Source organism: Protomyctophum parallelum (genome assembly GCF_964188405.1).
Source record: "Protomyctophum parallelum genome assembly, chromosome: 13".
NCBI classification, from domain to species: Eukaryota; Metazoa; Chordata; class Actinopteri; order Myctophiformes; family Myctophidae; genus Protomyctophum; species Protomyctophum parallelum.
The window spans coordinates 38,030,888-38,052,911 of NC_139708.1; the positions used below are offsets into that span (position 1 = coordinate 38,030,888).

The 22,024-nt window shown below is 44.4% G+C and overlaps 2 protein-coding genes across 2 annotated transcripts in view; both read right to left on the reverse strand.

Annotated features, from left to right (window-relative positions):
• LOC310869316 (uncharacterized protein) overlaps positions 1 to 21,668 on the reverse strand; it is a gene marked incomplete at its 5' end in the record, with an annotated part of 28,309 nt that extends 6,641 nt beyond the window's left edge. The window contains 5 exon segments of the mRNA XM_083779978.1: positions 3,373 to 3,439; positions 19,538 to 19,603; positions 20,974 to 21,017; positions 21,599 to 21,628; positions 21,630 to 21,668. Coding sequence (XP_083636104.1) covers positions 3,373 to 3,439; positions 19,538 to 19,603; positions 20,974 to 21,017; positions 21,599 to 21,628; positions 21,630 to 21,668 — 246 coding nt within the window.
• The window catches only part of wbp11 (WW domain binding protein 11), a 317,048-nt gene that overhangs the window by 265,905 nt on the left and 29,119 nt on the right, over positions 1 to 22,024 (reverse strand). The gene's annotated exons all lie outside the window — the stretch shown is intronic.

Here is a 22,024-nt window from a genome sequence, read left to right on the forward strand (position 1 = left end):
GGGTGACCCCCCCCCCCCCCTCGTTCTCATCAGGGTGACCCCCCCCCCCCCCCCCCCCCTCGTTCTCATCAGGGTGACCCCCCCCCCCCCCTCGTTCTCATCAGGGTGACCCCGGGGTCCGTCAGCGGAACGCTCCGAGACACTTGGTTGCGCCGTGACCTTAAAGGTCAGAGAAATGCCACCAGACATGTCACGCTTTATCCCTGATTCCCCTGGCCACGTGTGTGTGTGTGTGTGTGTGTGTGTGCGAGAGAGAGAGTGAGTCTACTCACACTCACACACACACACACAGACAGACAGGCAGAACGGTATGCGAGTGAGTCTACTCCAGCTATGCACGTTATGAAGGAAGCCACGCCGCATTTCTGGAGCTGCATACATAATATTACTGCACTACACACACACACACACACACACACACACACACACACACACACACACACACACACACACACACACACACACACACACACACACACACACACACACACACACACACACACACACACACACACACACACACACACACACACACACACACACACACACTGTGCAGCTTCTAAAAACATGTATGAATCAAAATGTGTCTCATATCTCATACCTCATGTCCAAATCTTTTTTTCCTTTTTTATTATTAATATTATTGTTTTAAAATAAACATTGTTTTTTTAAAAGTGAAAACAGCTATAAAAAAAAAGCTATAACTTTGCGTGACAATCTCGAGTCACGATGATATTATCGACTCCATGGACTATTTATACCAAGACCCGAGACCAAGCTGACCTTTAACCCATTTAGGCCTGACATCGAAAAAAAGAAAAAGAAAAAAACTTCTTCAAAATCCTGACAGTTTTGGCCCAGGCCGTAGCGTAACGGTCTGGGCACCGGACTGGTAATCCAGTCGCAGTGTGCCGCGGGTTCGACTCCCGGACCCGACACGGCCTTTACTGCATGTCATCCCCCCATCTCTCTCCCGTTTCCTGTCAGCCTACTATCTGTCCCTTCAAAAATCAATAAAAGGCGTAAGCCGCAAAAAAATATCTTAAAAAAAAGAAAAAAATCCTGACAGTTTTCTGAAAAACCTCATATTTCTGTATCAGTGGTTCTCAATATTTCACATTGAATTATTTCAAAATAAATACAATATTTCAAAATTTAATTTTTCAAAAATAGCAGACCTACAAGCTTGTAGATATATAATCATACTATAAATGAGCGAATGTCTGTCTGTCTGTCTGTCTGTCAGAAACAAACACTTATCTCCTCATTGCCTGCACCAATCGCTCCCACTTTTCACACAGGCATTGACCATAATAATATGGAGGTCTTAACGAAGCCATTTTTCCAATAAGATTAATAATGAATTTATTAGTGAATAAAAACCCGTTTATTTGTCCGTGGTCTATCTCCGACCGAGCCACACTATTAGCACACATCTCTCCATGCCAAAATAAATCTGCACGCTCCCACAATCCAGCTAGGCTACTTTTTACCGACGCAACTGTCATATTTACTGTACAGATATTGTTTTTACATCACCCATTTATATGAAATAATAATCCAACCGCAACCAGGGCGCAGTACCCCCCGCGGCCACCAGGGGGGTACTGAACAACTCATCTCCCCGCAAATCACGTGTCACCAGTGTCACCAGTGAAATGCATGTTGGGACGGACACAGACCCACACTGTACATTTGGGAATACCTGTGCCACAGCCCATACTTTCTGTGCTGCATGTCAAACTGGGGTCTTTCATACTTTTCAAATGGGGGTCTGTGGGCTAATAAGTGTACATTTTACAGTCCTTGCCATGAAAACATTTCCCTACCATGCATTTATACAAATATTTTCATGTTATAGTGCTGTTTTTATTCACACAAAAAAGACACAAATATATTATACAAGTTAAAATGAAGACCAATTAAATATATTTATGGGGGGCAATAGTCCATACACGGGTAAGGACTATGTATATTAATACAATAAACAAGCAAAAGGGCATTGCCTGACCATGGATCACACCAAAGGACCTGCAACATGACTGAGGAACACGTTCCACTTCAAATCATATTTATCCAACTGATTATTCATGTTAAAGGATAACCTCTCCAAAGCAGCCACAATACCAATTGTATCAATGGTATACTTATGATTGTACTGCAGCATTTAACACATTACCCACACTGAACATCATTTGCTGTTCATATATTCAGAACGGGTAAGGACTAGTATATATAATGCTTTAAAACACCAAAAGGGGTCCCCGCCCCAAAATGGGTTAAAAGTACAATTAGGCCTTGGTATTAGCATCCTCTGAGCCCCCCCCCCCCCCCCCTTTCTCTGTAGATATACCTTTTGATGTTTGATTTGAGTTTGAGGTTGTTTTTTTTTACCAATACCTATGTATTGCATAATGCATTATAATATGCATTATTGATGAAGTGAGTGCAATGAACCACAATGTAAAGAAGCTTTGTCTGTGCTGCTATCCGGTATTCAATCAATCAAACATGAAGCAGGACATCCATTAACAAAACAACAAGAGAATCAAGAAAAATATGGAGATATGAGGTCTCTGGCCCGACGAATACGATACCATGCTGTCACTTTCTCATCTGAGATGGTAGTTAATATGGAGATATGAGGTCTCTGGCCCGACGAATACGATACCATGCTGTCACTTTCTCATCTGAGATGGTAGTTACAAAAAAAGACATTCCATTAGCTTTGAATTACCGTTTAAAGAAAACGCCCTCTCTCTGGGAGGAACATTTCACTAATAGGAAAATTGAAGATGTGTATTTGGCGCAGTGCAGCATAGATTCCCCCCCCCCCAAAAAATAGGGAAAGAAATGAAAGAAGAACTGCATTTTTTTACGATAAAAAAAGCCTAAAGTGAAAGGAGTGTTTTGCACACACAGCTATTTAGCATAAAACATAATGAACACTCAGAGATAAAGAGGAGAGCGCTCAAGCAACACTTCCACAACCTCAGGCTACAGAAACAGCTGGGAAACACTGCTCTCTCTCTCTGTGTGTGTCTCCCTCTCTCTGTGTGTCTCCCTCTCTCTGTGTGTCTCCCTCTCTCTGTGTGTCTCTCTCTCTCTGTGTGTCTCTCTCTCTCTCTCTCTCTCTCTCTCCAAGCAGATGTACAAGCTTGCAACGCTATTTGTTGTGAGCTTGTAGATCTTTCTGAATAGCCAGACAAACAAAAAGAAAACAAAAAGAAAAGTGAGTGTTTTAAACTGTTCTTCTTTTTTTCTTCTTCTGGGGACCCCCTGCAACCCCCCCCCCCCCCCCTAAAAAAACAACAACAAAGGAGAAGAAGAGAGGCAGAGGAAGGCGATGCGATGACATCATGACATATATACCTGGACTAAGAGATGCTTTGGTTTCGGCCCTCGTTTGCGATAGCCCATCAGCTGCTCCTGTCTCTCTCTGTGGAAGACAAAAGGAGGATGGCCGTTGTTTACAATGCTTGGCATGACCGCACGCATAAATCAACCGCTCCCGTGCGCACGCACGCGCACGCACACGTGCACACAGTGAGAAAGAAAACATTGATTTTCCATAAAAAAAAACATATCCATTACATTGCTTTATGTCACATTATCTCACATAACACAAACATCCCGTGGTGCAAAAAAAAAAATCCGGCTTCTGCTTTTTTCTTCTTTACCATATTCATTAATCTTCGCCCTTTCTATACCTATTCAAGGTTGAAAGTGGATTTTTTTTTTCAATTTTATTTGGAAGACTAATGAAGGCCCCTGCTGCATGCATGCACGTGCACGTGCCGTGCGTGCGTGCTGCAAAGCATTTTGGGTCCTCATATATTTGCATATCTCTTCCATGGTAAAAATCGGTCCCCACGTTCTCATTATGGGGGAGAAATTCAATTAAGGTTACAGCGGGGCCTGTGGAGCCTCGCCTCCCTTCTATGCACTCCTCCAGTCGCATTCAGATCTTAATTAGGGTCATAAGGTATATACAAAATGGGATAAATACATACTGGGGGGGGGTATGGAATATGGATGGATGGTGAGGTGGAAAGTATATGCGCGCGCGCGCTTCTCCTTGTGCACAAAGGCACGACAATAACTCCGTGATAATAACATGGCAGCCCATTTAATAATGACTCTCTAGACTCAGCACACTGGGTTCTCAAAGTGGGGTCCGGGCACACCCAGGGGTCCTTGGGGGGGGGGCGGGACGACGACGACACTAAAAGGGGACACTTATGGGTCTGTAACTCTTCTGTAACAAAATAGGTACTTCTGTAACAAATGGGAACTAAATTGTTTTCCGCTCTCTTTTTAATCTCCAGAGAGTTAAATTCCCGGAGAATTACATTCCAGAGATTAAACCCATTTAGGCCTGGAAAAACCTTTGCGTTTCTGTATCAGTGGTGTTCAATATTTCATGTCAAGGACCCCAGAAATTATAATGTAATATGCCCCATCTGCTCGTATCGCGCCACCGAGTGGCGCGATACGAGCTTGTAGGTCTGCTATTTTTGAAAAATCGAAGAACGACTGTCATAGAAACATAGCTTTACCAGAAAACTGTCAGGATGTAGAAGACGTTTATAGAATCTGATCTCAGGTCAGAATGGGTTAAAACACCAAAAGGGGTTCCCGCCCCAAAATGGGTTAAAACACCAAAAGGGGTTCCCGCCCCAAAATGGGTTAAAAATGGTATGGAATGGGGGTGCCGTGGTCTAAATGTATATCAAAGTGTGTGTGTGTGTGTGTGTGGGGGGGGGGGTCCTTGAAATGAGGGTCCTCTACTGCTATATAGAGCCACGCCACAGATATGCTGTGGTCTGTGGCATATCTTTATAAAATGGGGGTCTTTTGGGGATCCTTTTGGGCATGAAAGTGGTTTGAGTGAGAACCACTGCTCTAGAGAAACTGCTAAACCAGAGCAGGGGAAACAAATATTGACTATAGGATTTTGGATATTATTGCAATATATCATGATAATATGGCATAACGGCCGTCAATTTGCCGCATGGTTTAACCCATTTTGGGGGGCGGGAACACCTTTTGGTGTTTATAGCATTATGTTATACTTTTAGCTATTGAAAAATAGCAGATCTACAAGCTCATAGCCCCGCTACGAGCTAGCTTGTAGGTCTGCTATTTTTGAAAAGTCTTGAAAATGTGGTGCAAATCTTTGAATATATATTCTTTCAGAGCGAACGTTTTTTAACTAAAATCTTTGTTTCTGGGGCTCGGCGGCCGATTACATATAATCTTTGTAGGGTACTTGACATGAAAATGTTTGAGAACCACTGACATAGAAACATGGGGTTATTCAGAAAACTTGCCATGATTTCGAAGGCATTTGTAGAATCGTAGAATCAGGTCTAAATGGGTTAAATTACTTAAAGGAGAATTCCATGCTAGAATGCTTTCTTATCTTTCTTACCTTTCTTTGTAGTTGTTACGTCCCCACCAAAGAGGTCTAGGTGTTTTTTTGTGCAAAAACTCCTTATTGGCTATTTTCCCTACCATAAGCCCTCAATGAATTGCATTGAATGGAATGGGAATTGAATGGGGCTATGGGGTGTTGTGCTAATTCGCTTATTTCCATCGAAAGAAGTAGTAAACTGTGCCGCTTGGGATATTATTTACATTATGAAGAGAGGATATATACAAAGAAATAATAATTTTGACCGATGGAAATAAGCAAATTAGCACAACACCCCATAGCCCCATTCAATTCAATGCAATTCATTTAGGGCTTATGGTAGGGGAAATAGCCAATAAGGAGCTTTTGCACAAAATAACACCTGGACCCCTTTGGTGGGGACGTAACAACTACAAAGAAAGGTAAGAAAGCCTTTTAGTATGGAATTCTCCTTTAACCCATTCTGAACGGGAACCCATTTTGGTGTTAGCATCATGTTATGCTTTAGCTATTGAAAAATAGCAGATCTACAAGCTCATAGCGCGCCACCGAGTGGCACGCTACGAGCTTGTAGGTCTGCTACTTTTTGAAAAATCGAAGAACGACTGACATTTTTAGAATCTGATCTCAGGTCAGAATGGGTTAATCAGACCAGTGTGTGTCCAGTGGAAACCTCGTATGAATCTGATCTCAGGTCAGAATGGGTTAACCCCCTATTTATCTTACTGTTATGTTAACAAGTAGCGACGCAATGCATCGCATTCTCGTATAGGTATAACATTTGTGCGCAACTGTCATCCCTGTCCATATCGCCCAGGCCAGGCAATATCGCCCAGGCCATATCAGGCCATATCGCCCAGGCCATATCAGTCCATATCGCCCAGGCCAGGCAATATCGCCCAGGCCATATCAGGCCATATCGCCCAGGCCAGGCAATATCGCCCAGGCCATATCGCCCAGGCCAGGCAATATCGCCCAGGCCATATCGCCCAGGCCAGGCAATATCGCCCAGGCCATATCAGGCCATATCGCCCAGGCCAGGCAATATCGCCCAGGCCATATCAGGCCATATCGCCCCTGGCCTACAGAATATTGATTCAAAGCAAACACAAAACTCACTGGAACCAGAGATGGACGGTGTGGAGGTGTTATTCTGGCTACTGGCCCTGCATGTGAAATACTGTACATATATAATCCTTGAATCATCATCATTATCATCATTAGTGCTGCACAATTAATAGAAAAGAAGATTGCGATCTAGATTCAGAACGACGAGACACCTTAGTATGCAATCTCATTTTGTGAAGAATATAGTGAAGAATCGTGCGGCGCAATTATCCTTTAGTTACTCTTGTGTTTTTGCTACAAGAGAGAGACTTTTAAGAGAGGTTTAAGTCAAGCGTTGATGTTGTCCGTTTAAAGTCACAGTAGTTGTTGGCTCATCCAGGTGCCACATTTTGAATGTAGTAAATGTTCAGCAACTACAGACTATAAAGACAATAAGCATTTTCATGGAGAAAAAAAGAGAGAATCGTGATCTCAATTCTTTAGAGGAAAATCAAGATAGATTTACATTAACCCATTTTGGGCTGTACGCACTATGTTATGCTTTAGCGATTGAAAAATAGCAGATCTACAAGCTCGTAGCGCGCCACCGAGTGGCGCGCTACGAGCTTGTAGGACTGCTATTTTTGACATGACGACTGACATAGAAACATAGCTTTTTCAGAACATTGTCAGGATTTAGAAGAATAGAATCGTTCCCAGGTCAAAATGGGTTAATTTGAGCAAGAGTCGTGTGGCACTAATCATCATGATCAGCTCATAAATATCCCAGCGACCCGTGAAGCAAAAACAGGGCCTGCATAACAAGACCATTCCTGTCACGGTGCGACTCAGGATATGTAGAACCCAATTGCAGAAACAGAGCAGGAGCAGAGAAGGTCAAATGTAGGTGATTTATTCTCCAAAACACAGGAACACAAGAGAACGCAGGAGAATACAAAGAACACTACAAGAACATAACTAGGACTGAACACTGTAACAACATCTATAATCAAGCAGGGAACATAAGGGACTGAGGGTTTAAAGGGATGTGACATTAAAAAAAAGGTTTTGGAATTGTTCTTGTTTTTTTTAGGTTTTCTAATCTCAATTGCACCCAAAAAACATGAACTTTTAACATTCAGTAGATTTTCTGTGATCTGGGGTTTTCTGGCTCAAACAGGTGCTCTGATTTGCCGGCAGTAAGTGACATCACTTACTGCAAATCCCATATATGTCAATGGGATTTGCCAGCAGATGTCACTGTTTTCACTGTGTTGCCTGTTTTCATTGTAGCTCAAAAGGCCCAAAAAACCCCAAAGAAAACTTCAGACCACAGAAAATCCACTGAATGTTCAAAGTTCAGGTTTTTTGGGTGTAATTGAGGTCATAAAACCTAAAAGAAAAAAGAAAAATAAAAATAAATGAAAATGAATGTCATAAAACCTTTAAGTAGACACAGGGATCACAAAACACAGGTGAACAGAACAAACAATCAACACAGGGATTGGCTGGGAGACTAACAGGACACTAACAGGTGGAGAAAACTATAGTAATCACAGGAAGGTGAGACAAGACAGGCAAACACAACTAGGCAGAACAGGAAACACTAGGGCAACACTACATAATAAAAGTGTACAACAGACTGATATCGTGACAATTCATGCTTTGGGTTTGGGGGGACTTTTGCAAAAACGGAATGTACGACAAATGTGAAAGCCGACATAATAAACTGGAGAGAGAGAGAGAGGAGAGGACGACGCGGGGGGGGGGGGGATATATGAACTCTCAGAACACGATGATGCGAGTGTGATTTCACGCTAGAGACACGCAACGGGGCGACCCCTATTTACAGGAGATTTGGCAATTACAGCCCCTTTCCTCCTTTTGCCGGCTCCGACCCCCTCCCCCTCCCCCCATCCTCTGGGAGCGGAGCGTCCACGCATGCACGCACGCACACACACACACACACACACACACACACACACACACACACACACACACACACACACACACACACACACACACACACACACACACACACACACACACACACACACACACACACACACACACACACACACACACACACACACACACACACACACACACACACACGCACGCACACACACGCACACACACACACCCCGGCCCAGTACAGGCCCAGACATATATACACACAGGCAGCCTGCTCAGGGATCTGGGGACCGTATGTGGGATGGGAGCACTGGGAACGCTGTGGAACTCTAGCGTGTATTTATTCTTTACATTTCGGAACGGTGCTGCCTGTCGGGGGTTGGAAACCGCGTATATGTCCCAAAAACGTCTTACTTATCATGACATGAAGAAGAAAATATGAATAAATAAAAGAACCCAGTGTTTCCAATGGATCTAAAAGGTAGAGTTGTCTATACCATGAAGCGATCTTCGTTCCTATATACTCTCAGCTATATGTGACCAGATTTGACTGAGAGACTGCCATCGCGCACATTCCAGCTTTTCACTTTTTTTTTAAATGAGTTAATAGCACATACTCTTCACATACTAGATCATGTCTGAAATAAGTGTCAAAGCTGAAATTTACATGTAAATATGAAATAAATGCTTAAACATGTAGCTAGGTGTAATGTTAGAGACCACAGAAGACATGTAAATATGAAATAAATGCTTAAACATGTAGCTAGGTGTAATGTTAGAGACCACAGAAGACATGTAAATATGAAATAAATGCTTAAACATGTAGCTAGGTGTAATGTTAGAGACCACAGAAGACATGTAAATATGAAATAAATGCTTAAACATGTAGCTATGGTGTAATGTTAGAGACCACAGAAGTGAACCTTTCAAGCCTGTTTTCTCAACTCGCTGTTTCTCTGCCAGACATTACTCTATAAGCCATATCTCCAAAACTGGTGGGTCAAACTGAACAACCAATATGTCAATTTGAAGCTATCATTCCCTGCTTTGATATGAAATGAAAAAAAACAAAAAAATCAGTCTCCCAGTGAAATGTGGTCACATATGGTCATGATGAAGCGTGCAGGGGGGGGTCATGACCGAAAGACATTTCAGCACCGCTGCTCCTTCACTCGGAAAAGGAGCCAGCTGTTTTCGGTGAAGAGATTTGGAGGAGAGAGAGGGCGACAAAAGGAGGGGGGGGGGGGGGGGGGGGGGGGGGGCGGGCCAAGCATAGACCCCTGGAGCGACTCCGGTCAACTTAAGTAATGGGTTTAAAGTGCTTAACCCATTCTGAATGGGAACCCCTTTTGGTATTTTAACTAAGCATTATGTTATACTTCAGCTATTGAAAAAATAGCAGATCTACAAGCTCATAGAGCTACAAGCTTGTATAGGTCTGCTATTTTTGAAGAATCTTGAAAATGTGTCGCAAATCCTTGACTTTATATTCTTTCAGAGCAAACGTTTTTTAACTCAAGTCTTTGCTTCTGAGGGGTTTCCTGGAATGACATATTTTTTCAGATGGGGGGGTCGGTGGCCAATTACATATCATTTTTGGGGTCCTTGACATGAAATATTGAGCTCCACTGACATAGAAACATGAGGTATTTCAGAAAACTGTCAGGATTTAGAAGACATGGCCTAAAACAGGTTAAGGTGGTTCATGGGCATCTATGCCTCCTTTAGCGTCTCCATACTGGGAGTCTCACTGAGAGAAGACGACCCCCTGGTAGACCAAGGACCACATGGGGGGGATTACATCTCCGCACTGGCCTTGGAAGGCCTCGGGATCGCCCTCACGGCCAAGCTACACCAGGCTTTTCTCGCGCGTTTACTCTAAACGCGCGGACCGTGCGTGCGTACGCCAAATGCCCCGCGGCTACATCGATATCTGTCAGACGCGCGGCAGGTTTGTGCGGGACCTTCCGGGAGGATATATAGATAGGCGCGCATGGGGGCATTATAGGCACGTAATAAATTTAGAACCGATCCTATTTTTAGAGCACGTGTAGGATGGCCCGCGGTATCTGTGCGTCTGGTGTAGCTGGTATCATTGACATATATTGGTCCTATCCAAACGCACTGTACGCGCGCAGTAAACGCATACGCACGCGCGCAGAATTGCCTGCTGTAGCTTGGCCGAGGAAGTGGCTGATGTCGATCGGGGGAAATTGGAAGTCTGGAGCTGTGTGGAACTGTTGCCTCCTGACTGCGACCACGATTCTGGATAAGCGGTTAACACTTATAGGACGCTAATGACTTGTATACGCGTCCTCTCATTAAAGAAAAATCACACCCTTGTGAACTCTCTCTCTCTCTCTCATTAGCAGGCAACAGTGCAGCACTATTCCTCTCTCTGTTTCTGGCACAACAGCGCCCCTACTGGTACTCATAGTCATATACTGGTGCTCATTAACCAACACATGGGTGAACACGGACACACGGACATTGCTGTTCCTTTGAGTGGTCGCACCACTCAAAGACGCGGCGGGGTGCCTGGGTCCTCCACACATCCACACACATATATACCAGTCTGAACTGGACCACACATCCACACACATATATACCAGTCTGAACTGGACCACACATCCACACACATATATACCAGTCTGAACTGGACCACACATCCACACACATATATACCAGTCTGAACTGGAACACACATCCACACACATATATACCAGTCTGAACTGGAACACACATCCACACACATATATACCAGTCTGAACTGGAACACACATCCACACACATATATACCAGTCTGAACTGGAACACACATCCACACACATATATACCAGTCTGAACTGGACCACACATCCACACACATATATACCAGTCTGAACTGGACCACACATCCACACACATATATACCAGTCTGAACTGGAGGGGGGGAACAAAAGGAGGGGGGCCAAGCATAGACCCCTGAGGGACTCCGGTCAAGTTAACTATAGGGTTTAGTTTAGTTTTTCTCTGACATGGATGTAACAGTATTTCTTGTGAATATATCACAGTCCGCCACCAATCATATATATATGCTTATGGCCCATTAATCATCCCGAGGCCTGTCTAAATTGTTTGGGTTTTTAAGTTTTTATTTATTTATTTTCTTTTTTTTAAACCACAAATGTAAAATTACAGGCCATATCTTTGGAATTTGGTGAGTGGAAACAAAATGGTTGATTTGCTACAGTGGAAGAGAGGATTCTTACAACATTAAGGACCACAGTGGGAACCCTCTGGCTTTCTGTGTTATCCTTTTAGCAGCAGTTTTTCCAACAGCCTGCGGTTCCGTGGACCACTGGTGGTCCGTGAAGGTATTGCATGTGGTCCCTTACCCCAGTGTTTCCCAACCTTTTTTGTCCCAGGTAACACTTTTCATAGCCTAAAACTCTCGGGGAACACCTAGGGGGGGGAGGGGGGGGGGGGGGTGTATATATATATATATATAAAATATACATATATATTAAATATATATATATTATAGTAAAAGTAGATATATACGTAAAAGTAATATAATAAAATAAAAACACACATGACAGCACTCATCAAATAACGAGAATGAAAAGGACAGAGACAGTGCCTCAGTTTCAAAAGATTGCTCATATATGCAATGTGAAATGCCATCCTTTTCCTTGTCTTTATTATGGGCCAACTTGTGAAAGCTGCATGCTTTTATTGTGAAGGGTCTCAGTTCTCACAGCCTGCTTATTTTCACGTGCTGAAAATAGCTGATCGACAAGCTCACAACGCGTTGCGTCCGCAACGCGTTGTGAGCTTGTAGATCAGCCATTTTCAGCACGCAAGCATAACACGTGTACGACGAAGAATAAATCAGGCATCATTGCGCTTCTGTGGTCACTGTGGAGGGAGGGAGATATATTTTGTTGGCCGAACGAGGCGATCATGTTTGGACATCTATGGACAGCTATTTTTCGTGGCACATCATGTTTAATCACAACAACGTCACGTTTACTTTACGTGTTTGGGTCGGGACTACGAGAATCTAAATGTTTGGGCTAGGTCGGGACATGTAGGACTGTATGTGTCTGCTGTCTACGTGCATGTGGCTGCGCTCTGCGCGCTCCAGTCTTTCTGGAGGGAGCGAAATGTAGCCTCTTCTGCATGCATCTAAGCATTAACATTTCAATGGCCGAGGGTCTATTGTTCCGTGTTGATGTTATCGCACGTCTAATGGTTAGACGTGTGACAACAACGACGCAATCACGCAACAATAAGAAGCCTGCAGCCCAGTAGCTATAATATTGCTTTCGGGGGAGAGTTAGTGTGCCGCCTGATTTGACAGAAAGTAACACTATAACTTAATTTCAGTCAAATTACGCGGAGCACTTGGACACATCAAACGGAGCACCAAAGCTCCGCGACACACAGGTTGGGAAACACTGCCTTACCCAATGCCATTTAGGCCTGATGTCGACATTCAAAAACATGACTTCTAATGACAGTTTTGTGAAATACCTCATGTTTCTGTATCAGTGGTTCTCCATATTTCATGTCAGGGTAAGGACCCCTCATTCCCTGAAGAAGGCAACTCTGTTTGCCGAAACGTTGGACATAAAAACTTGCATCGTGACTACGAGCTGTGCGACCTCTCCTCTTTCCAGTCAATTTTATCTCCCGTGGTCAGCACCTCTTTACTACTGGTGTGCGCTCCAACCTCCTTGTTTGAAGGTAAGGACCCCAAAAATGTTATGTAATCGGCCACCGACCCCCATCTGAAAATATGTTGTTCCAGTGACCTCCCCCGGAAGCAAAGATTTGAGTTAAAAACGCTCGCTCTGAAAGAATATATATTCAAAGATTCACACCACATTTTCGCGATTTTTCAAAAATAGCAGACCTGTATACAAGCTCGTAGCGCCGTGCTATGAGCTTGTAGATTTGCTATTTTTCAATAGCTAAAGTATAACATAATCCTTAAAACACCAAAAGGGGTTCCTGCCCGAAACGGGTTAGTAATAGGATTTGTTATTTATTTTTTTATTTTTTCTTTCCACTTAGTTGAGAAACTGTGAAGTGGTGACCTGGCAACCTACAAGTTGGAGGTCAAGGAATTCTACAGAACATTATTATTAGTAGTCCATACACATGGGATGCATAGCAGGTTTTAAGTCTAAGTCAGGGTGGTGGTCCCTCGTTCACCATCAGTTGAGAAGGGAGCGTACCCATGTTCCCCAGGTTCTATGTCCCCCACCATGCAGAGAAGGGAGCGTACCCATGTTCCCCAGGTTCTATGTCCCCCACCATGCAGAGAAGGGAGCGTACCCATGTTCCCCAGGTTCTATGTCCCCCACCATGCAGAGAAGGGAGCGTACCCATGTTCCCCAGGTTCTATGTCCCCCACCATGCAGAAAAGGTGCTTTGTTCCCCACTTAGGGCCCATTCATACTCCTATTTTACCGCTGTTTCGGCGCTGTAGAGCCGAAATGATTTCGGCTCGTCAGAAATGTTCAGTAGCACCGAAGAGACGACTTTGACGGTACCCCCCCCCCCCCCCCCCCCGAACCTCAAATGACGTCACATTGTAGGCTCTACAGAGCCAAATGACGTCACATTGTAGGCTCCACAGAGCCAAATGACGTCACATTGTAGGCTCTGCAGAGCCAAATGACGTCACATTGTAGGCTCTACAGAGCCAAATGACGTCACATTGTAGGCTCTACAGAGCCAAATGACGTCACATTGTAGTCTCTGCAGAGCCAAATGACGTCACATTGTAGGCTCTACAGAGCCAAATGACGTCACATTGTAGGCTCTACAGAGCCAAATGACGTCACACTGTAGGCTCTACAGAGCCAAATGACGTCACACTGTAGGCTCTACAGAGCCAAATGACGTCACATTGTAGGCTCTACAGAGCCAAATGACGTCACGTTGTAGGCTCTACAGAGCCAAATGACGTCACATTGTAGGCTCTACAGAGCCAAATGACGTCACATTGTAGGCTCTGCAGAGCCAAATGACGTCACATTGTAGTCTCTGCAGAGCCAAATGACGTCACATTGTAGGCTCTACAGAGCCAAATGACGTCACATTGTAGGCTCTACAGAGCCAAATGACGTCACATTGTAGGCTCTACAGAGCCAAATTACGTCACATTGTAGGCTCCACAGAGCCAAATGACGTCACATTGTAGGCTCTACAGAGCCAAATGACGTCACATTGTAGCCTCTACAGAGCCAAATGACGTCACATTGTAGGCTCTACAGAGCCGAACCCACTTTTATTCGTCTCTAAAATAGGAGTATGAATCGGCCCTAAGGATAAACCTAAACCTAAACCAGGAACCCAACCCAGTAATTGTATTAATTCTAGTAAGACTAAAAGTCTTAGTGTTGCTTTTAGTAGCAAATTCTGATTTAAGCTCAGTCTTTGAACAATCCATTGAACTTTAGGCCTGCCTTAGGCTACTTAAACTATCTAGTCTTAGCCAAGTAAAAATGAACACTGGCATAAAATAAACTAAAACATAATTGCTCAGACTCTTCAACAAAGATTGCAAGAACAAACATTATTTGTTCTGTACATAGAATTGTATAGTACAAAACACTGAAGTCCTTAAACCAGAAACCTAACGCTAACCCTAAAGCCTAAGGTAAGTGGGGAACATAGAACCTGGGGAACATAGAACCTGGGGAACATAGAACCTGGGGAACATAGAACCTGGGGAACATAGGGATGACCCAGTTGAAAACCCCTGCTTTTAGCATAACCTTTGACTGTGCCACATTTTTTGTATTTTACCAGTTTTTCATGTGTCTATGAGGTGACAGTACTTCATTAGACACCCTGGAGTCTACTGTATGTGTCTATGAGGTGACAGTACTTCATTAAGACACCCTGGAGTCATTTTTATGTGCAATGGTGTAATAACTTTGTATTTAGGGTTTCTTCCTGGAGGCTGAACCCTTGACAGTCAAACGGGCCAATGAAGTAAACAGTAATATAGTGACGTCACACTATCAGCCCCTCCCCTAACCCCCTCCCCCTTTATCATACAACTACAGCTGTGGGTGTGGCTGTAGGCAAACCAGGCATACTTAATTAACTTGTGGGCGTGTCCACATAAAAGCATGATTTTAATAAATACTGTACACTTTTTGGAAAAAGTTCTTCCCCCTTATATTGTAATAATACCTGGTGATCACGTTTTAGGGTGGGAAAAAATCGTGGCACTCCATCTTTAATAAACTATGAAATGGCTCTGTATTCTGATAGTATCCACATTGCTACAGTAAGCTCTTTAGTAAACAGAAAATGCAATTTCAGGTCAGGGGATTCCCCAATTGTACATGCAATTATAGGAGAGAGCTGAACTTCTACTGTTGTTTAATGTTATTTTCTTTTGACTAAAGAGCTCGACAGAATCCTGTTACTGAACAAACACTCTATAATATATATAGCAATGATGACTATCGGAAACTTTTGAACATTTTAGCAATCATACAAAATGAGTTATGTGTTATTTCCTTCATATATTGAACCCAATGACAGCTCACTGTCTGGAGTATACAACCGACAGCTAGCTTTATAATAACTGGAAGACACAAAAGTCTCAGGAAAAACACCACCGTGTGGACCTGTTGGCAAGCCTGACACAGCACATAGCATTAGCACGTGCTACATGTGTGCACACCAGCTCAGTGGCCTTGTGGTTAGAGTGTCCGCCCTGAGACTGCGAGGTCGGGGTTCGATCCCCGGCCGGGTCATACCAAGACTCTAAAAAATGGGACCCAATGCCTCCCTGCTTGACACTCAGCATCAAGGGTTGGATTGGGGGTAAGTCCCTGCGACATACTAGCGTCATGTCCAGGGGGGGTACTTGTACATCAAGCTGCCTCACGCTACAGAAACAGGAGATAGGCTCCTGCCCTGTGGGCCTCATGGCTCGGCAAGGCTACTTATACGTGTGCACTCTTGAACCCATGTGAACCGTATTGCACATCATATTATTTTACAATTTCCTGGTGGCTCTATATATCTTCCTATAAATCACACTGCGATCCGGTAAGCAAAACAAGTTTTCGCTCATCGCTGCACCTTAGCCCATTTTGTCGATTAAAATTTTTTTTTTTCTGAAAACCCCATGTTTCTATGTCAGTGGGTGCTCAACCTTTTTCATGTCAAGGACCCCCAGAATTATCTGTATTTGGCCACAGACCCCCATTTGAAAATATGTTGTTCCAGATTTGCGCCACATTTCACAACTTTTCAAAAATAGCAGACCTACAAGCTTGTGGCGCACTATGAGCTTGTAGATCTGCTCTTTTTCAATGGCTAAAGTAGAACATAATGCTTAAAACACCAACAGGGGTTCCCGTCCAAAATGGGTTATGGCAAAAACAACAGAACTAGGAACAACTGAATAGACATATGCCTTGCAATGTGTCAGTGAAACTGGGTCACGAAGCAAAAGATCCAACAACAGCTTTAGCTGGTCGTAAAAAATAAATAAAACACTCGCTATGTTGACACGTAAAGTACACAAGCATGTGTTGCCAGATCTCGCGAGACAAATAACTGACCAGATCTATGAAAAACAAGCCCCAAAGAAACGACTATATGTCAGATATTTGAAGGTTAATTTGGGGATGGGAAGGGGGGGGGGGGGGGGAGATAAAGGCAGCTAAATGACGGAGATGAACCAGATGCACCCTAATTATCCCATTCTGACCTGAGATCAGATGCTAAAAATGTCTTCTACGTCAGTCGCTCTTCGATTTTTCAAAAATAGCAGACCTACAAGCTCGTAGCGCGCCACTCAAGCTTGTAGATCTGCTATTTTTAAATAGCTAAAGCACGTCATGATGCTAACACCAAAATGGGTTCCTGCCTAAAATGGGTTAAATCTTGAACTATTGAGAGTGTAAAATGAACAATTTTAACATTCTCAATTGTGTAGCATTACTTAATTTACAAGAAGTCACACAATTCAGAGAATGTAAAATAATTCTTATTTTATTTTATTTTTTTATGCCACGATTTTGTAACCCATTTTTCACCCGTGTGTCAATTATCTAATGTGATCCTGGGCTCTACACACCCTCCACCAACCTAGTCCCCATATATGGGGGACAAGGAGAGACTAACCTAGTCCCCATATATGGGGGACCAGGGGAGAGCAACGGACTTGAACTCATGCTTCCTTCATGCCTGAGTGTCCAAGTTGCTCCTTTACACCTGACAGGGGGGAGTTTCCCTGGTTGGACGTAGCCCGTGGAAGGAACACGTTATTCCAACCAGTTCCTTTCCCCTCCATCAGGCGCCCCGGCTGGCCAGGGGGAGGCAGTTTAGTGACCAGGATTACTGCATGTTTTTCGTGAGGGTACCTACCCTAGGGGACACGGGGAGAACATGTGAGGGTACCTACCCTAGGGGACACGGGGAGAACATGTGAGGGTACCTACCCTAGGGGACACGCGGAGAACATGTGAGGGTACCTACCCTAGGGGACACGGGGAGAACATGTGAGGGTACCTACCCTAGGGGACACGGGGAGAACATGTGAGGGTACCTACCCTAGGGACACGGGGAGAACATGTGAGGGTACCTACCCTAGGGGGACATGGGGAGAAACATGCAAACTCCACACAGAAAGGACCTTTCACCAAACCCGCCTTCGGGTATGGGCACTGATGATGCGGAGGAGGAAACACGCCGCCAGCACCCACAGCGTCCCGAGCGGGAATCGAACCCAGGACACCTTCTAGCTGTGAGGCGACACTACCAACTGTGCCACGTGCCCTCTTATTTTGATCAACATTTGCCTGTTATCTACACTAACGGTATATCAACATCAACACAATCAACACAGCATGGTATCACAACACAGCATGGTATCCAACGACAACAACATGTCCCTTGGTTTTGGGTCTGAGAGGCTACAGTAAATGTCATCAAACGGTGCTCCGTGGCTTAAATGGGTCTGAGAGGCTACAGTAAATGTCATCAACAGGTGCTCCGTGACTTAAATGGGTCTGAGAGTCTACAGTAAATGTCATCAAACGGTGCTCTGGTGGCTTAAATGGGTCTGAGAGGCTAAATGTCATCAAACGGTGCTCCGTGCTTAAATGGGTCTGAGAGGCTAAATGTCATCAAACGGTGCTCTGTGGCTTAAATGGGTCTGAGAGGCTAAATGTCGTCAAACGGTGGTCCGTGGCTTAAATGGGTCTGAGAGGCTAAATGTCATCAAACGGTGCTCCGTGGCTTAAATTCATAATTACAACAAATAATCACACCCGTGTGAAGTGAGGAGCGCTCTTATCATCGTTCATCACCATCTCATTCGGGCCAATCACAACGTGCGTTCACCTCGTCATCAATGTCTGTCTGTGTGTACACAAACACTCAAAGTTCACCTTCGTCCTCAATGTCTGTCTGTGTGTACACAACACTCAAAATCCTCCATTCATTGTCAATGGCATTTAACCTTATTAAATATATTCTTCCAGAGCGAACGTTTTTAACTCAGATCTTTGCTCCTGGGGGGGGGGGGGGGGGGGACAATATATTTTCAGATGGGGATCGGCGGCCATTACATATATTTGTGGGGGTCCTTTTCCATGAAAATGTTTGAGAATGACTGACATAGAAACATAGGGTTTTTCAGAAAACGGTCAGGATTTAGAAGACATTTTGGTCTCAGGTCAAAATGGGTTAATGCTTGTGTTGGGACAAACGTTAACTAAAAGCTGGACACATATAGGATAACAACAAGCACATTATAAGTCTCCACATACGTGATTGATTTTGGCTTTTTTTCCCCATGGTTGCTGCAACACTGCATACATATATATATATATATAGGCTATATAGGCCTGTATACACCAGATCCAATGACTCTACTATGCAAGCGAGTGCTTCTAATTAAGCTATACCTTCTGCCATGACACAGACAGACAGTTGTGTGCTCTGAGCCTCTGACTGCACTGCAGACTAGTGTGGGAGCTCCAGGCGACAGGGGGGGTATCAATAACAGAGTTACTACAGCGCCCTCCCCCCACGCCCATATTAGGTGGTGCCTGAACCCGAGGCTGCGCGGCCATGTCCAAAGTCTCTCTCTCTCTCTCTCTCTCTCTCTCTCTCTCTCTCTCGTCTCACCTGGTTTGGAATGCCACGAGCAGCCGCGGGTCCAGGATGTTTTCCTCTGGTTCCCATGTGTTGTATCTGTATGGGGTGATGGTGGTATACATGTTAACCAATTCTGACCTGAGATCAGATTCATACGAGGTTTCCACTGGGACACACACTGGTCTGATTATAACCCATTCTGACCTGAGATCAGATTCTATAAAAATGTCAGTCGCTCTTCGATTTTTAAATAGCTAAAGCACGACATGATGCCAACACCAAAATGGGTTCCCGTTCAGAATGGCTTAATGTACATGTTAAAGGTATATTCAGTGATTTCACTTAATTCAAATATCACTTATTTTTTTTTTGTTTTGTTGTGATAATCCTCTCTACTATAGAGTGTGCTGTGACCATATTAAGGAGTTCCTCCCTGTCCCAGTTAACCCCATGGGGGTCAAAAAACCTTAGGTTCGTTTTTGGCTCTCTATCCTGATTGGACGAAAGGCTTTGGGTCCCACAGCCAAAAACGAAACCTCAGGTTTTTGAGTGAACGTATATGCAAAGTATGTGACAGTTTTAAGGCACTGTGTAGACTTTATGTAGACTTGCGTGCGTAAAACTATAGCCTACACTGTAGGCTATAGTTTTACGCACGCAAGTCTACATAAAAACATCCAAAATGCGCCCCATAGTCCATACATATATATATATATATATATATATATATATATATATAGCTGGCTCGAGTCGCGCGTTTTTCTGCAGCGATCAGACGCATTGATGACATTACAATGCAATGGATAATATCATCAACCATTCAAATCGCATGCAGGAAGGAAGGGAGACACAGTTCCAAAATACAACAGCGAATCACAGCGAATGGAAACCAAATAGGTATAATGACATGTCACATAAGAGGGAGGCTCTCTCTCTCTCTCTTGCACAGACTGCAATATGGACCAACAGCTCTTCTTATTCCCTTTTTAGCCTACAGTCGGCCATTTTAGCACCGCTGTCTCATATTATAAATTCGCTGGCAAGAATGAAGAGGCAGCAGCGATAATTAAAACGGGATTATATCAACGCTGCATGTCTGTCTCTCTCTCTCTCTCTCTCTCTCTCCTTTCCTTCCTTGTTCGCATACATTAGTGAAGGCATCCACCGTGCACTGCCTGGATGAGAGGACGTGACACACGCTCTCACACACACACACACACACACACACACACACACACACACACACACACACACACACACACACACACACACACACACACACGCACACTTTGGTGCGCGCGCAATACTAGCATGCATGCATGCATGATGCATGCGTTGCAAAACGCGATTATTGACATCTGCAGGCTGCAGCGTTTCACGGCGGCGGCGGCGGTGGTAATAATAATGAAACAACAACCACCAAAGCATATATAAAAAAAAATTAAAAAATATGATGAAACACTTACTTGGGAGACCATCCTCTCCACTTGACCAGGTACTCGATCTTGCCCTGTTTGGGGGGGGGGGGGGGGGGGGGGGGGGGGTGAGTGGGGGGGGAGGGGAGGGGAGGGGGGGAGAATTCTGTGAGCGCCTATTAGAATCCGAGAAAAAATAAACAAAATATAACGGACCCGTCCTTGGACCCCCCCCCCCCTTTTTAAATTCCAACGCTTTACGATTTTCAAAAATAGCAGACCTACAAGCTCATAGCGCGCCACTCGGTGGCGCGCTATGAGCTTGTAGATCTGCTATTTTTCAAAAGCTAAAGTATAACATGATAAAATTCCAACGCTTTAATAGGCTGCCTCAGCCTGCTCCACCGTTACTGTGCAAAGCAAAGCAAGCAAAAAGGATGTCGCAGTTTTGCTTTCAAAAAAACCCCAGAGCCTACAGATCTACAAGATCACAACAACCCGACGGCAACAACAAGGTTCACTGCAGCGGTCTTGTAGATCGGTCCTTGTTTTTTCCTCCTTTTTTTTGACAAGCGGAAAAGAAAACGTCCGTCCGTCCGTCCGTCCGTCCGTCCGTCCGTCCGTCGTAACGCGATGCATGCACCATGCACCGTTTGACGTTTTTATTTTGTAATACCTTCCGAATGCGTTTCTTCTCGATGCCCTCCCACGGCGAACACATGCTCCCCGGCGGCAGGCAGCTCCATGGCGGGCTGAGAGGTAGAGTCAGGCGGCTCTGGATGCTACCTTCAGCTCGCTATATCCTCCTATCGACACACACACACACTCCACTCCGGCTTGGTACTTTTCAGTTGTGTGTGTGTGTGTGTGTGTGTGTGTGTGGTGTATGAAAACCAAACTGTATTCCCTCCTCTCTCTCTCTCTCTCTCTCCTCTCTCTCTCTCTCTCTCCTCTTTCGCACACACTCTCTCTCTCAAGGTCCTCCCGGCCGCAGTAAAAAAAAAAAAGCTAGATGATAGAGAGACATCCATCCACACACACACACGGAGTGAGAGAGAGAGAGAGAGAGAGAGAGAGAGAGAGAGGAGCGAGCAGATCATGC